This window comes from Thalia democratica, chromosome 5 (genome assembly GCF_965202585.1).
Source record: "Thalia democratica chromosome 5, ktThaDemo2.hap1.1, whole genome shotgun sequence".
Lineage (NCBI taxonomy): Eukaryota > Metazoa > Chordata > Thaliacea > Salpida > Salpidae > Thalia > Thalia democratica.
In genome coordinates, this window is record NC_139169.1 from 77,057,515 (window position 1) to 77,075,290 (window position 17,776).

Here is a 17,776-nt window from a genome sequence, read left to right on the forward strand (position 1 = left end):
GAATATGTACTAATTATACTAAAAGAATTATATCTGTTTGGCTAAGATTGTTAAAACATACTTATTCAAATTAAAGTATATCTTTGTAAAGAAATTATTATTTTTAACTATTTTGATAATATTTCAAACTTTTTAAACTATTTTCCTTTGAAAATTAAAAGAAAAAAAATATTAAATACAACTGTTAATACAGTTAAGCTAAGTAGAAATTGTAAGAAATTTTATGTTAATTTATACATAAGAAAGCACTTAACCACTTATGTACTTACACATTCACCAGTTAAGTAATGTACACATTTATACTATTAAAAAACTATAGGATAGTTTATTTTAATTTGTTTTGTTAGAAATGACAATAATGTATTTTTCGGTACACTAATATATGAACATTTTATATTAATAAAATAAATAAAAATGTTGATAAAGCAGAACCCTTTTTGATATATATTTAACATAACTCAATTAAAGTTTAAATAAACATATTGTACTTAGTTAATTGTACAAAAAACCACAGTTTCTTAAATATGTTTCACCCTTGAAGTATTTCGATTTTATATCAATTTCGGAAAAACTTTACTTTAATCAATTTGTTATACAGAATGGTACAAAAAATTTTAACATCACAATATCTATAACACTTGTAAAGTACTATTGGTTAAGATTGAAAATATGCTGCCTATCGTTTTGTTATAATTATTATTTATTGTTGTCCTGGACAAGACGTTTAATGCTATCCAAAGTGTGTGGCGCGACAATCGAAAGGTTCTTCCCGCATCAGGTCCTAGGACCTAATATTTTAAGAGTCTTTTTTTTTTCGCTGAATAAGCTATATTATTGACTAAAGAACTTGTGCATTTTGTAATAGTCTAATTAGTTAATTTCTATGAAATATATTTTTTAAATATTAAAGGAAAAAAAAATTAACTGTTTGTGTGCGCAGCTTTTTTTTACTTTAATTTTAGATTTATTAGGTTAAATTTGACTAAAATACAAAGAGATATTAATAGTGTCTACATGTATTTTGCCTTCCGCTTATGAGTTTAGTGATTTAGTTTTATCTGATTTATCAATTTAAATCTTTTCTAGGTTCCAAATTCTTAAACCAAATCTGTTATTGAATTTGAAATTTGTTTTTCTTTTTATTTCTGATTTTATGTTAAAGTCTGTATTGCTGTCTTTTAAATCCTAAAAATAGTTTTGTTCTATGTCTTTTATTTAATTTATCGAATTAAAATTTATATTATCTATATATTTCTTTGAAACTCTTCCTTGTAGATCTCACGTACTGTTTGATTGATTTATTTAAGATATTTAAGATTGATTTATTACTACAGCTGAATTGTCGCACTTTAGTGGTCCAAACTTAAAATGTCGACCTTTGAATTTTCAGAATTTTAATTGTCGGAATGTGAGTTCTTTCAATGTAAGGTGTAAAAACTTGAATTGTACGAATGCTAATTTTTGTAATTTGAGTCGTCAAAACTTGACTAGTGAAGCACCCCCACCCGAATCCTGATTGTATTATAAGTTAGGCATTAATTGTTTAAATTACAGGATACAGCTTTTAATTATTAGTTAAACAATTTTATATTGAACTTTTGAATAAAAACAAAGCTTAATAATTTACTACTAGTTTATAAAGTTTCAAAGCCAAAATAAAAAGTTGTTATATCATAGACACTAAATATACCTAGTACTGACATTAAAAAAGTTTCACTGCTATTAAAGTAAAGTAAAAAGGGACAAATATTTTGTTTTCCTTTAAAAGTTTATGTCTACCTTTACATTAAGATAAAAGTGTTTTTTATTGATGGTTAAAATAAATATTTAACTTCTTGTTTTATTTGAAGTTTCCATCTACCATATATTATAAATCTTAAGAAAGTTTTGTTTAGATTGGTGAATAATGTGTTCATTCAAGCGTTAAGAGAAGAATACCATAATATTAGCTGCTTCCACATGCTAGCATATTGTTAAATTGTTATAAAAAACATAAATAGTTACAACATAGTCTATATTAGTAAAACATAGAAGAATATACTAAATAAAAATGACTGTTAATCGTGCTAAACACAACATGCTCAACAATGAGGTAAGAATAGTTTCTAAGTTAAATTTTATGAAAATTTTAATCAGAACTTTTTTCATCTTTACTCTATATATTTTTTATTGCTATATATATATATTATTTATTGAACAACAAAAAAAGCTCAAAAAAAATAGGTAGAAGAACCTGGTTTACAAAAAAAACCTTTTGGAGTAATAACTTGGATACAGTTTAACATGTTGTCCTGGACAAGACTTTAATATTAAGGGCATAAAATGTTGGACCCCCCTATGCCCTTAAACTTTCATGTTTTTTTTACTTTTAAGAAATATTAGCTTTAGTTTGACAAAGTACAATATATAGCTCATTTTTTTCTTATTAAGCATTAAATAGATTTTACTATTTAAATATTTCAAATTTATTAATTGTGTACAAGGTATAGTTTTTTTCTAGTACAAAAAATATGTAGTTTACTATAAAATTATTTTTGATTTATTTTGATATATGCAGTAAATACATCTTATCAACTAAATATAAAAAATTAAACTTTGTATTTACAAAATAAAAAACTTCTCATTATGTAAAAAAAAAATTTGCTATAAGTAAGGCTAGTTTCAGAAAAAAAATCAGACTGATAAAAAATTGTTGCAATATAAAAATGTTTATACCTATGTTAAAAAATCATATAGTAGAGATTTATATTATTTAATTGCTATTATGGCGAGAAATTTTAAGAAAGATTGCTTAAAAAGTTGAGGAGAAGATATATTTTTAATGAGTATTCTTTTTTTTGCCTTTTTAGTTCAGTCGTTCCATAAGGAACTTATTGAGCTTTTCAGCTTTGTGTCCTCACATCTCAAAAACGAATTTGAATTTTTCAAAACAGTAAAAAGCATTTGCTAGCCAAGTTGAAGATCATAAAGATGAGATCAGCATGTAAAAAAAAGCTTTACTCCCTTATGGCCTTAAATATTATTGTTGATAAAGTATGTTTTGTTTCTTTTTAAAGAAAATATGGATTTCTAGTGTATTAGCTTTAAGACCTTAGATTTAATACTTTATTACAAATGTTAACATTGATCCTTAAATTGAAACCTTATAAGTATAAACTGTAAGATATTTTTAACACAATCAAAAAATTTTCAACTATATTTTTATGTTTGGTTCAGTTTAGATAAAGTTTTTCATATAATTTTCTAGAGAAGATGTTTTCAAGACAATTTTTTCTAATATTGAAAAATTGGTTGACAATTACTAGGAAATATCCCTTTAATACTAAGAACTATGTTTGATTAAATTATAAAAAAATACTTAGAGTGTAAAAAATCTATATTTTATCTTTTTTGAAAAATATAAACTAGATTTACATTATTTACGTTTTCCCTAAAAATGTAACTAAGTTTAAAAGTTAGAAAAAAAAAGCCAAAAATTGTAGAGCAGGATAAATCAAATGAAGTAGTCTTTTTGGTTATATATTTTGCGTCTTTTTGGTATGTGAGCTCAAAAAGGAACTTATTAAGGGCATAAGGGGGGAGGTCCAACATTTATTTTACTAATTTTAAAATTGGTTCTATATAAAAACAAAAAATATAAACTATAAGTCAGTTTCTATAGAATATAAAATTCGAGATGTAAATGTTTTGTAAAAAAAAAAATTCTCTACAAATTGATGGACTGCAATTGGTTCATTGTCAGATTTCTTGAAAATCTAAAAATTCACTAAAAATCTATCTTCTCCTTCATTTTTTGAGCTATAGACCTCAAATTTTTAAGAAATGTTGCTTTTATAGTTTAAAATATTTTGAATATTGCAATTTTAAAAATATAAAAATATAAAAATTTTAGATAAAAAAAGTATAAGTGAATTTCTTAATAGAATTTTCATTTATCAAAAACAGAAAAAAACCGTGTAATCATTTGATTTAATTATTAGAAATGGAGTTTTTGTGAAAATTTGGAAAAGATTGGTTGAAAAATGAAGTAAAACATAGACTTTAAAGTGAAGTAGTTTTTTTATGTTTTTGGTTTGGGCCTTCCATTAGGAACCTATTTAGCACACCGATTTTGATTGTGTAATAAAATTACTTTGATTTTTAAGCAATAAACAATAATTCACAGCTCAAATAAAACTACAAAATAAGATCAACTTTTAGAAAACAAGGTAGACCCCCGATGCCCTTAAACAATTAAATTTGCTTTTATCTCAAAAGTTGTTTAACTTTCAAAAATCTGGAAAAAGCAAATGGTAGTTAATTTTTTTATGTGAAAAATAAGACTACTTTAAAACAAAAAGTATTGTTGCCAAAAGTGTCTGTAAATATGTATTTATAGTTTAGAGTTGCTGACTTTTGCTCTGATGCATTAACCCAAATGGCATATTAAAGTTTTAATTATTATGAAATTACTGTTATGAAAAGTATATGATTACTGTGTTACCTTTTTTAACAGGGTTGTCAAAAAACCTGGAAAATTGTGGAATTTTAATTAATTTTTACATGTAAAGTAATGGAATTTAGATTTGAAAAAAGTCAAATATATCATTTTTGTTTTGTTATCAATAAATAGATCAATGTTATAAAACACAATTAAAATAGCATTACTATATATTTTTAATGTTGTTACACTAATTAAGACAGTTTTTTGCCTTTAATTTGGTTTTAAGCTAAGAATAGAACAAAAATCTTTTTATTTAAAAACTTGTAAGAAATTCAGAAAACCTGGAGAAAATTTTCAAAAAACCTTTGGCAACCCAGTTTTAAGTTTAATAGCTTAAAACTTTAGAAAAATTAAGTAATTGTTTTTGTTTCTTGAGCTCAAATAAAAATGAAGGTAGTTGTGAATATAATTTTAATAAAAATGAAAGTGTGTTATGATAATTAAACGTCTTATAGTTGTGCAGATATATTTGAAACAAAACGATATTTTTGTAATAATATCTTTATTTATTACACTTCATTATAGTAAAAAAGTATATTTTTGTTACAAAATACAATTTTTTTTCCAGATGATCAAAATGAGAAAGGATATAAAGAATGTTGCTGTCAGGTTTGTCAGAAAACTGAACAGAGATGCTAACAAGTATTTGAACAGAAAGTTGGTATACATCTTAATAAAACTTATATACGTTAATTACACATAAAAAAAGTGTGAAAGTTTAAGGGCATAGGGGGGTGGGGATGAACACTTTTTATTTGAATTTTGATCTTATTTTATACAGTTTTTACTAAGCTACAAGATGCTTTTTACAGGTTTAAAATATTCAAAACAACTTTTGAGATATAGCCGGTCAAAGTCGGAGGCAACAATAGGATCCTTATTGGAGGCGCAAACTAAAATGGCAAATAACTAGAAATCACTAAAAATCTATCTCCTCCTACGTTTTTTGAGATAACTACCTCAAATTTTTATGAAATTTTTCTTGCAATATTAAGAAAATTCTGTTTTAACAAAATTAAACAAAATTGAAAAATAAAAATTTTATAACAAAAAGACGAAAAATAACTTTTTTTTTGTTTATTTATATATAAAATTTTTATTTTTCAATTTAAAAAAATTCTTTCTATCAGAATTTTCTAAATATATCAAGAAACATTTTCAAAAAGTTTGAAGTAGTGATCTTTTAAAAGGTGGAGAAGATTTTAGTGAAATAGTCTATTTTTACCCTTTTAGTTTCCGCCTCCCATAAGGAACCTATTGTTGCCTCCAACTTTGACCAGGCTATATTTCAAAAATTATTTTGATTTTTTTAAATCTGTAAAAAGCTTTTTGTAGCTTAGTAAAAGCTATATGAAATAAGATCAAATTTCAAAAAAAAAACATGTCTACCCCCCATGTCCTTAAAATATCTTCTAACTTATGTTTCTTCTCAAAAATTGAATCCTAGATCTTTATTATTTTTTGAAATCATTTTACTTTCAGTTACAGAAGTCACGTTATGAACATATAAACATTTATGTAAAGTTTACTACAAAGTTATTTTAACTTTTACTAAAACAGTTACTTTTACAGAAATAGCTCAGATACAGATAAAGAAAAATTTAAACGTCGGGCTTTGAGAATGAAGGACAAAGCAAATATTTATAAAGTTTGTTATTTAATTAAAAATAAAACATATTTATTTGGTTTACTTTTTAGTTTGTGAATAAAATATATCATTAAGCAGTAGACTAACTATTTTTCAAATTTTAAAGTAACTTTAAGTTAAATATAAAATAACAATCTTTAAAATTTATTTGTATTTTTAAAGTTTTTAAATATAAATTTAACCTTTTTAAAACAGTTTTTTTATAACAATATTTTCAATTGTTATTTGGTTTTTGAGATATTTACATTTTTATAAATTTTTTGATTGTAAAACCATATTTAAATTGATTTTTTTTATGGTTAAACCAACTATGTTTTTTCAGCTATAAACCTATAATATCCCTAAAAATTATTCTTTTAATAAATAAGTTTGTTTGATGAAAATAAAACAAGCATTAAAAATGAGTAATCTTTTATTTTTTAATTAAAAAACAACCTTGCATAAGCTTCAAGTTGCAAATTTTGTTTACTTAAAAAGACAATAATTTAATTTTAACTTAATTGAAATTAATTTTTATAAGATTTTGTAACTTTTATTTACTATACATGTGTAAGCAAAATGTTAAAAATATTGAACTGAAATACATATTTTCTATTGAATATAGTTTCACGTTTTTCAGGTTTAGATCATTAATGTATTAATTATAACTATCCAAAAGAAAAATTTAAGCGTTTGTTAACAAAAGATCCTAACGAAACAAGTTCACTGGAATTTATATAATAATAACAAACTATAAAGTATCCTTCTTTTATTACACTGACATATGTTTATGTGTGTTAATCGAGTCAACACACTTCAACTGAGCTCTGTAAAAAATAAGTACTGTAAGGAAAGAATAGAAGCTAAAGTAGGGGTATACATGTGTCCTTAAAAAAATAATAACTATAGTTTTTTTGGTTAATAATAGATAAAATACTTAATGTTAAAACCGACTGTTATAAAACTATATTATATTTGTAATTATTAAGTCGAAATTAAATAAATTATAGTAAAAGCTTTCCATACTTTAGCTTCTATTCTTTATTTTTTCCCAGCTCAGTTGTAAAAGTGTGTTTATTCGTTAAACACACAGAAACATATGTCAGTGTAATAAAAGAAGCATACTGTATAATTTGTTACTATTGAATTAATTACATATATGTTCAAATTTTAATATTTTGAAGTTATTAAAAGTTATTTATCAGATACAAAATAATAGGTTTCAACCAAACTAAAGCTTCCTTTTAATTAAAAGAAGATTTTTTTGTATAAACTTAACAATTTTTTGTTATTGGTTTAAAACATTTTGGGACTGGTCAAATATACACAAAGACACTTTTACACAAAGGGTCAAATATGCATGAAGGGACACATTTGCACGAAGGTACATTTTTGTACAAAAAGAAACATATAACAAAATAGATAGTAGTAATAAAAGTACTGACCAAGGCTAAGAGTTAGGATTATCAGTGGTAGTAAAAAAAAAAGATAATGATAAAAATAAAATAACAATAAGAAAACGGAGTCATCAACGAAGGGTAAGAGTTATGGGTAACAGTTGTAGTAAAAATAAGTTGGTAGAAAATACAATTAAAAAATTTAACTCGTGCAAAAAAGTCTTTGTGCAGTAGTTACCTTTGTTGCAAACGTCTCTTGGTGCGAAAACGTGCCATCATGTATATTTGACAGCTACCTACACCATTTATCTAAAGCTTTATCAGTATTCTATGTCAAAATAAAATCTAAAACTAATTGAAAAATTAAATAGTGTTTAGTGTAAGTTATATGATTTTTCTGTTAACTTCAACTATCAACCATTGTAGAAATGAAGTTTGTTTTTTGTTGTAGCTTATAAAATAATGTTAACTTAATGATCTTTAAAAGCCAATTAATTTAAAAATTTTAAAGAATAAAGTATTAGTCCATTATTAAAAGTTTTAAAATATGAAAATAGCTATATGTGTCTTTATCTATTTAACCTTCTGCTACAAACTAACTTAAATTTAAAATTTAATGCAAAAATCAAACTATGAGAATCATAACTGTTTGAAACGTAATTATAATAACTAAACAGAGGCTGAATGCGGATGAGGTTTTCAAAACAATAATAAACTCAAACTGGAAACAAATAGGGGGGATTGATCCCATAACAATGGAGGTGTTTGATAAGATATCGTCAGATTCTAAAATTCAGCAAAAGTAAGTTTCAGTTGATCTAAGTTATTAAAAATATTATTATGTATTTTAAAATTTTATGTGTATATAGACATTTACAAAACTAACATTAATATATCAAATAAAAGATGATTTTAAGTGATAATTAGCTTGTAATAAACAAACTTTGCTTTAAATATGCTAAACTCATTACTTGATACGTAAAGGCATAACTAATTAAAATTTGACAACACAAAATTTAATAACTTTTGAAGTAATCAGTGGTCACAATGGAATGTTATTTTTTAAACTTATCAAGTTAAACAGTTGAGTGAGAGCAGTGAGTTTGTTTTACATTTGAAATAAATTTAAATGAAGGCATCTGCAGGGTTGCTGAAAAAACCTGGAAAAACCTGAAATTTGAGATAGTTTGCAAAAAACCTGAAAAATCTTAAATTTTCAACTATTTTCACATGCAAAGTAACAAAATTTCGATTGAAAATGAAAATCTATCATCAAGACAAAAATTTTTTGTTTCATTTAATATTTTTTCATTGAAAAACACAATTAAAATAGGTTTACACTTGTTTTTCAATGTTGTTATACTATTTGAGACAGTTATTTTTACCTTAAGTTTAGTTTTATGCTAAAAATGGACCAACAACTTGTCTTTTTAAAACTTAAAAAATATTCAAAAAACCTGAAATAAATTTAGAAAAACTTTTGGCAACCCTGTATCTGAATCTAAAATCCAACACAAGTAAATTTGAATTATTTGATATTAGCTTGTAGCCTATATGGAATATTATATCTAAGGTTCATTGTACTAATTTTTTTTTTCAAATTACCATACCTACTTAACTTTAAACATCAAATGAATACCATAATATTATTTTGTTTTTTATTGTTGGTCTGTAAGTTGAAGTATAAAAGTTATAGTTATTTGATTCGTTGGTCAAAATGTTTTTTATAATCTGTTAAAGTTTAAAAAACAGTTATTCATTTTTTATCCAAGTTGTTTTTTACACAAGTTAATTTTGAACTTTGATTAAAATGCCTAAAGCTTAAACTTTAAAATATCTTTTTTTCAAGAAAATAAATTTTGAAATATCATCAGTATTGTAAAAACTCTAAGTAAACATTATACTACATGTTTACATGATTAATATAAACAAAGCAACTTGTATAAAAAATGTTAATGGACTTACTTATGGTATTACTACTTAGATGCATTTGTTTCATAGATTTATTCATATTTTATCTGGAACTACTAGACAATGTAATTTTAATTATTTTTATACTAGGTGTATATATACGAGCTGTATAACTTATAAAAACTGTATTAATGCTAATTGTATATCTACAAATTGATTGCCTACAAATTTCTTATACTTAAAATTGAATAATTTAACTAGTTTTTAGATTTTATAATCAATTTTTTAATGATTTTTTTTAATTAAAAATTACAGGTTGAAAATTATAAGATTAGAAGTGGAAAACTTTACTGAAATTCACGACAAAAATTCAGCCTGTTTGGAACAACAATCTGAAAACTTGAGTTGGTAATTTTACATAAAACATTAATATGTATTTTCAAATGATTACAACTAAATATTTGATCTTTTTTTCTTTAAGGTTTATTAAAGTAATTAAAACAACATATTTTACACAACTCTTTTTTCTGATTTGGTAAATATAAAGGTAATGTTTGAAAACTCAGTTTACTAACGAACTCGAACATAAAAGTTTTATTACTTTTTATCGAATCTCTTTTGGTTTGCATCGTATGTTCAAAATTAAAAATAATAATTGAAATTGTTCATAGTGTATATGTCTACTTTGTAAACAAAAAAAAAGGTCGCAGAATGTCGCATGGACTGTTGTTGATGGTTCAGTTTTTTGCAGTCGATAATTCAAAAATAATTGCAGGCGCACCAGAAAAAAATGAAAATTCATCAGATGAACCTCAACTAAATGATGAGGCAAACGAAGATGAAATGACGAATGAGACAAACGAAGATGAAATGACAAACGAGAAAAACGAAGTTCAGACGACGGAACCGGCTGATGATAGTGATCAGGATGAATCAGACGGAGAAGAAGGATATCTGGAAAAAGTTGGATCAGAAAATTCAGAAGAAAATGAATTTGATGAAGAAGAAAGTGACTCGGAGAGCAGCGATGAATCGGTTGACATGTTAGTTTTATTTTGATGTTTTTGATTTGAAAAAGTTTTAAATTTGCTTGAACTATATCATTTTAAATTATTGTTGCATATTTTGGACAAGTTGTTTTATTATTTTCTTATCCTTTTCTTATTTGTGTTGAAATGTTTTTCAGATTTGTTCAACTTATTTCTACATAAACATTAAAATTTGATAATTTAGGAAAATGCTTTGGAGTATTTTGAAAAGCCTGCAAAACTTTATCAAAAATAAAGTTGCAACTCAAATACGCTTTGCTAAAACTACCTACTCTTTTTAATTGTTGTGTGCAAATTACTTTTTATTGTACCACAATATTTTCAATAAAAATTTTATTATGTGAAAGTCTAAACAATAACTGCTTTTATTTAATTGTATTGCAGGAATTCCAATGAGTTATTAAACAAACAGATTTTTGCAGCACAATATTTTCCAAACATTTTCATTGTTAGTTTTTAAAATTATAAAAAACAATCATTTATGTTTTGTTTATTTGCAGGGATTTCAACGAGATGATCTCAAAGAAGAAAAACATCGGAGACGTTCTCAAAAACGTCGGGTCGAAATACGACGACGGGGAAATGAAAATCAATCAAGTCTCGCAGGAACTTTCCGACGAACATTCGGACGAAAGTTCCGGTGAAGACGACTCTGACGACGGCGGCGATGGATTTTTTACAAACGCGAACCTCGAGAAGTTTGCAAGTTAGTTTTACTGATTTATTTTATTAAAATATTTAATTAAATTTTGTAAATATACAGTGCTCTGTTATAAAATTACAACTGAAAATTAGAAGTAACGTAGCTCTAACCAGGATAGCCTGAAAACCTGGAATTTGAGAATAAAAAAAAACCTGGAAATTCAAACAGTTTTAACATGTTCAGTAGTAAAATTTCGATTTGACATAAAAAATCTATACTTTAGATAAAAATATTTGTCTTCATCTAGTTTTTTTATTAAAAATCACATATAAAGTAGCTTTACAGTATCTTTTTAATGTTTTTATACTACTTAGCACCGTTTCTTACCTTAAACTTAACTTTAAACTAAAATTAGACCCAAAAATGTGTACTTTGAAAACCTGGAGAAAATTTAACAAAAAAACACTTTGCAACCCTGTTTAAGATAAAAGTATGATTATTTTTGGATGTTGATTATTATATGGAGCTCTGGAGAACCTGTTAAAACATTTTAGCTTAACAAAAATTAGTCGAATATACCACAGTTGTTTTATTCCATACAAAAATATTATAACTTTTTTATATTGGCATTTTTGTTGTTTGTTCGTATAACTTTTTTGGTACAATTAATAATTTTTTTAATTAAACTTGTATTTAAAATTTATACTTGTATTGGTTAAGTAGCATTTATTTATTTGTATTATTTTATTACTTTATAACAACTTACCCACACAATATATTACTTCATAAAGGTTTATCTTTGCTAACATTGATAAGAAATAATCTATTTGTTATTATTTTTGTTGTTATTTTGCCTTGAAAAAACAAATAAGACAGGACAAAACTTTATTTTTTTTAATAGAAAAAACAATCTCCGAGCAAGCTAGAGCTGAAAAAAATCCAAGCAAAACTAAAAAGCAACCAGCCAAAAATGTTCAGTCAAAAACCAGAAAAGCCCAATCGTCGAAAGTAGAGAAAAAACAAAAAGACGTTCCAATTAACAATGGTGATTTTTTACGCCTTTAAATTAATTGTATTAAGCTTACACTTTAGCAACAAGCACATTCAAAAATTGTTTTTCATTTGTTTATAGCATTACTTAAAAATTTAGTTTATAATTTTTGTAATATCTCAATCTTTTTTTGAAAACAATGAAAATGATTTTTAAAGTTTTTTTTATCATAAGTTTATATTTGAATATACTATTAACTCCGTTAACATTATTTTAGTTTAGTTACAAATATTTTTACTAAAAAAATAGCTCTAGGTAAAGTTACCGAAACAAATATTTAAACTTATATTTAAATTATTTTACCATAAAATTATATTTTTTATGCTTATAAATATTAGTTTGTTCATATATTTTAGGCAAAGTTACCAAAAAGAAAAAGAACCGTCTCGGGCAGAGAGAAAGAAAAAAGTTGTATGCACAAATGAACCCTGATATAAAAACTAGTGAGTTATTTGTAATTTAAAAATATCTGCAAAAATAAGTCATTAGTGCACAAAAAAAATCAGAATCAAATATTATTAAGCTAGTTTGTTATAATACAAGGTTTATTCTCAAATGAATCATGAGATAAAAACTAGTAGTTTTAACAGAAAATAATTCTGATAAAAACATTACCAAGTTAACTTGATATAATAATGAAAATATATTGATCAGTTTTTTCGTTGCAACGTTAGCAGATCCTAAAAATTATTTTCTCTTAAAATTCTGGTGAGGTAACAGTCAAAGGATAAAAGTCATTTCCAAGTATAAAGTTTTATCTTAGTAAAAAATTATCTTAAATTTATTTATTAAGTTCATCCACTAAGTTAAAACGCCCTCAGTGAAAATTTTATTTCCTTGTGTTTAAAGAAAGATGTTCAAAAATGTAGAGTGAATTAGAAAAATAAGGATTTTATTCATTTCGGCATATAAATTTAAGATTCTCACATTAATCAAGTTTACAATAAAATAAAGGTGAAAAAATATAGAATAGTTTTAATATTATTCCCATGTAACAAATATTACAATATAGACTTCAAATTAAGAAAGAACATAATGTGTTGTATCTACTAAATTGAAATAGTTTCAGAAAAAAATCTTTTTTTAATGAATAATTTTGTTATAAAAGGCCAAATAACTGGTCAGAAAATAATTCAGTTCTTAGTTTAACCTAATTATTTAAAATAAAGTTTACTGTCTCACATAGGTTTGCAATTCAATAAAATTTGTAAAGTTTTTTCTCATTATGTGATGTCATTACATTTTACAACAAGTTGCGTGTACCAGGGTTGCCACTCGGTCAGGAAATCAGGAAAAGTCAGGAAAAATTAAAAAAAATGACAAAAGTCAGGAAAAAATGGGGGGTTTTGAAAAATAAGTCAGGAAAAGTCAGGAAATTTCATAAAATTAAAAAAAAAGTCAGATTTTGTCAGTTTAAACTTACAAAATTCCTTGTTTTCCAAAGCCTTCAAATGGTAAAAATTAATTAAAAGTCCTTTAAAGTCAGAAAAAATTTCCAAAATTTTCCTAGAAATTTACAAATATATTTAATTTTATTTCCAATGCCTTTATCTGGTATAAATTAGTAAAATATCCATTACAAAACTGCAAAAATTGTCTATAAACATATTGAACAAGCAGATTTTGTAAGCTTTTTAGTATTAATGATCTGTAGCAAGGATACTTCCATAGTTAAACTGTGATATATATATAAAGTTTATCTAGCATAATTTTAGAATCAAAGTGTTTTTTGTTTAAGTAAATAATTGAGTTCTTTATAACTAAGCAGTTAATTTAGTATTTTATGTAACAAGTTAATGTGTATACTTTAACTCTTTATAATTTTTACAAAGTTGTTTAAATTTATAAAATAAGTTATAAGAGAGGTATATGCCAAGATTAAGTTTGTTTGTTTTTTTTTTGTAGAGTAACTTAAGTATTTAAAGTAAATAAGAGTATATTTATTTGTTACAAATTTTATACTAAACAATAAGAGGAGTTATTTTATAAATGAAAGTTAAAATAAATGAGTGTCCAAAGAAAAGAAATGAAGCCCACAAGTTGTGGCTTGATTTAGAGAAAAGATGCTATTCAACAAGTTTAGGGGCAGCAGATGAGAGTGATTTAAATAAAATGATGCAAATGATTTTAACTGCCAAGAAAATGAAGCGGAATGCAGTTCAGATGAAGGAAACCATATCTTCATTAGATGAAGAGGTTGAAGTGCTAATAAAAAACAAAAATAATAAATTTTAGTACATACATTTAAAAAAACAGTATTTGATTAAGTTCTTTATTGTTTTAATGTTTTAAGGCCATAGGGGGGGGGTCCGACTTTTTTTTTACAAAAAATAACTTTGGCTTTTATATGAAAGCTTTAAATACAAACTACAAGCCTGTTTTTATAGATTTCAAAAATATAATTTAACTTTTGAGATATTTTATTTTTTGTAAAAAGTTTCCGATACAAACGTATGGACCGCAAATTTTTCGGGGTCAATTTTCTCGGAAATTTAAAAATTCACTAAAAACCTATCTCCTCCTTCATTTTTTGACCTAGAGACTTCAAATTTTCAGAAAATGTTCCTTTTAATATTTTGAAGAGTCTGAACGTTGGAATTTTTGAAATTTTGAAAAATAAAAATTTTATCTACAAAAAACTAAAAAAAAGGGTAGTTTTTTGACAATAATTATTTTTTTACTCAAAATTAAAAAAAAATCCTACAATAGTTCTCTTTAAAGTTTAATGATACACATTCTGTAAAAATTTGAGAAAGGTTACTCAAAAAATGAAGGAGGAGATAGATTTTTAGTGAAATAGTCTTTTTTCGCATTTTTAGTTTTTGCCTTCCATAAGGAACCTATTGAATGCCCTTTCTTTGATCGCTTATATCTCAAAACTTACTTTGAGTTTTTTTAAGCGGTTAAAAGTGTCTGATAGCTCAGATTAAATTCTACAAAATAAGATCAAGTTGTAAAAATCAAAGTGGACCCCCCCTATGGCCTTAATTGTAAAAGTTCGTTATTGTTTTAAGGTTTGAATTGTGAAAGTTCCTTAATGATTCAAGGTTTTAATTGTAAAAGTTCCTTCTTTGTCGTTTGTTTATCTAGATATATTTGTGCTAGGAAATGCTAAAAAATCGTGCCTTTTTTCAGACAAGCTGTGTTTTAAGGTAATAGTACAAGTATTTTGCTGATAGAGCTGTTTATTACAAACATCAATCATACACAGATGGTTTAAGTGATGTACTGGAAGTTGGATGATAGAATTCAGCAAAAAACTGTTGTTTTTAACCTGTATTTAAATTAGATTGAAAGCTTTATATAGTTTCAAGTGTTAGATTATGTATTTTAGAATAAGTTTAATTTAAGAGTTTGATTAAGAAAAGTCAGGAAAATTTTGGTAAAAAGTCAGGAAATTTTTCTCAGCTTGATCAGTGGCAACCATGGTGTACAGTTTAGTTAATATATATATACAAAATGATTCCAACAAAGACGCAAGGCTTTTAAAGTTGGTTTCATTTGAAACCGTGGAAAACGCGGTAAACTTATTCTCTAAAGTTTGACGGTATTGAAGTTTTTAACAAAAAAACCGAGTGTAGTTAGCAGAAATATTAAATTTTCTGTTTTCATACTCTACCATTGTAGTTATAGATTTAAAATACATGATAGAGTACTCTTTATCTGTTGGTGCGCTTGTTTTCAAAGACTTAAAGATTGTAAACATGATTGCTGGCACGAAATATTTGTCAAACTGCACCTAATAATATTCCATTATAAATATTACAGGAAATTAGTGGAGAAATATTCCAAGTGAGACTTCAAATAAGCTCAGTTTAATTTATTTAATTAAATATAATAAATATTTACTGCTGGAGAGATCAAGTGCTTGAAATTTTTTAAATTAAATGATTAATAAATATCTACAGCTACGAAGAAACCATTCAAGAAGGGAGGGAAGCAACCGAAGAAGCAGGAAAACAGACCAGCAGCACAACAAGTACAAGCAGAAGGAGATGTGCACGGAAGTTGGCAGGCCAGCCAGCAGTTGAAGAAGCAGCTGGCTATAAAGAAGTTCGAAGGCACCAGGATCACTTTCAGCGACAGTGATTAAATTTTTTATTAAGTTTGGTACTTGTAAGAATGTTTGTTGGGAAGTTTTTACTTGTTTTTAATTGTCGTACAAAAAAAAATTGTTACACTAAAAAATTTAAATCACATCAGTTAGGTGTTTGACTAAAGTTGGTATTTGTTAAAAATATTGTTAGGAAGTTTCTACTTGTTTTTATCGTACGAAAAATACTTATTACGATAAAAAGTATAAAACACATTCAGTAATAGTGATTAGAAATTTAATGATTTGACAAATATGAAAAAATATATAAATTAAGACTGTTTTTAGCAAAGTATATTTTTACACTGATAAAAAATACATTTGTTTAAATTTTAATCTAAAATTTTGTCATTTAACATTTATGCTTTAAAAATAGTTTTAACTTAAATAGAACTAAGACTTATTTGTTGGAACAAGGAAAAAAGATAATATTGAATTTGTTTCCAATTGTGGTTTATAGAAAATTTTTTTAGAATAAATTTGATTTTTTAGTAATTGTGCTTCTAATAAAACTTTTGCACTCAAAAATAACTCTAAATAGTATGTATTTTACACACATATCAAAGTAATAATGCTTTTATTTTGAAATATGTGGATTTTATTTTCAAAATATCCGAAAAAAATTTTTTAAAAATAATAGTTTTGTATATTGTTTTCTGAACCAATGACTCCAATTTACTTATATATTAGATTAATATATTTAATAACTAAAACATGTTAAACTTAAATCAGAGTTAAACTCAGGCCAAATTAATACTTTAGAAAACTCTGATTTGTTTGTAAATTTTTTTTGAAAAACTCAGGCTAGTATTGCATTGATGACAATAAAGTCACTTTTTAAAATTTATAACTTGTATTTTTGCTACAAATAGTTTTTGTTCTTATTATAGCTTTTTTAGTATACATAGTTGATTAATAGTAAATTTGTTTATTTATTCTTAAAACCTTTGCTTTTTCACAAAATCCTGCTAATGTTTTTTTAGTCTTTTAGGCTAGCTGTTTTGCTTTAAACAAATGCATGTAACAAAAAAAAAATTTAACAAAACAGGCGTTTTGAAAAGAAAATCTCAAAGTTTTATTGCATAGTAGAATGCACTATACTCGAAGTATAACTTAAGCTAAGTTTCGGATAAATTCATATCAATTGGAAATGATCTGAAATTCTAACAAAATTATGATAATGATATCACATATTATATAACTTCACGCCAGTTCGATCATCAGACCACAAGTTTCGGTAGACTGAGACTCAGTCTTTCGAAACTTGTGGTCTGATGATCGAATAGGCGTGATCAACCCTATTGTTAAACTTGAGCTTGTCTCACGGCAAACGAAAGTCCAGGCTTCTGCTCTGCTGAATTTCGCCGATGTTTTTTGTTGATATTATATAACTGTTCAAAAATATAGCTTTGGTCGTTTGCCAACAAAAGTTCCTAGTGAAACAAGTTCACTGGAATATAAATAAAAACAAATTATACAGTAATCTTCCTTTATTGTACCAGCATATGTTTCTGTGTGTTAA

General features: G+C 25.2%; 1 protein-coding gene across 1 annotated transcript; it reads left to right on the forward strand.

Moving 5' to 3' along the window:
• Window positions 1–1,438: 1,438 nt before the first annotated feature.
• Window positions 1,439–16,406, forward strand: LOC145836140 (uncharacterized). The gene is made up of 11 exons (XM_082943951.1): window positions 1,439–1,527; window positions 1,896–2,092; window positions 5,052–5,140; window positions 6,056–6,131; window positions 8,185–8,309; window positions 9,734–9,822; window positions 10,194–10,461; window positions 10,968–11,173; window positions 12,012–12,155; window positions 12,518–12,604; window positions 16,070–16,406. Exons 2-11 carry the CDS (start codon window positions 2,051–2,053, stop codon window positions 16,252–16,254), a joined length of 1,311 nt encoding a protein of 436 aa, XP_082800077.1. The 5' UTR covers window positions 1,439–1,527; window positions 1,896–2,050; the 3' UTR covers window positions 16,255–16,406.
• The last annotated feature ends 1,370 nt before the right edge of the window (window positions 16,407–17,776 follow it).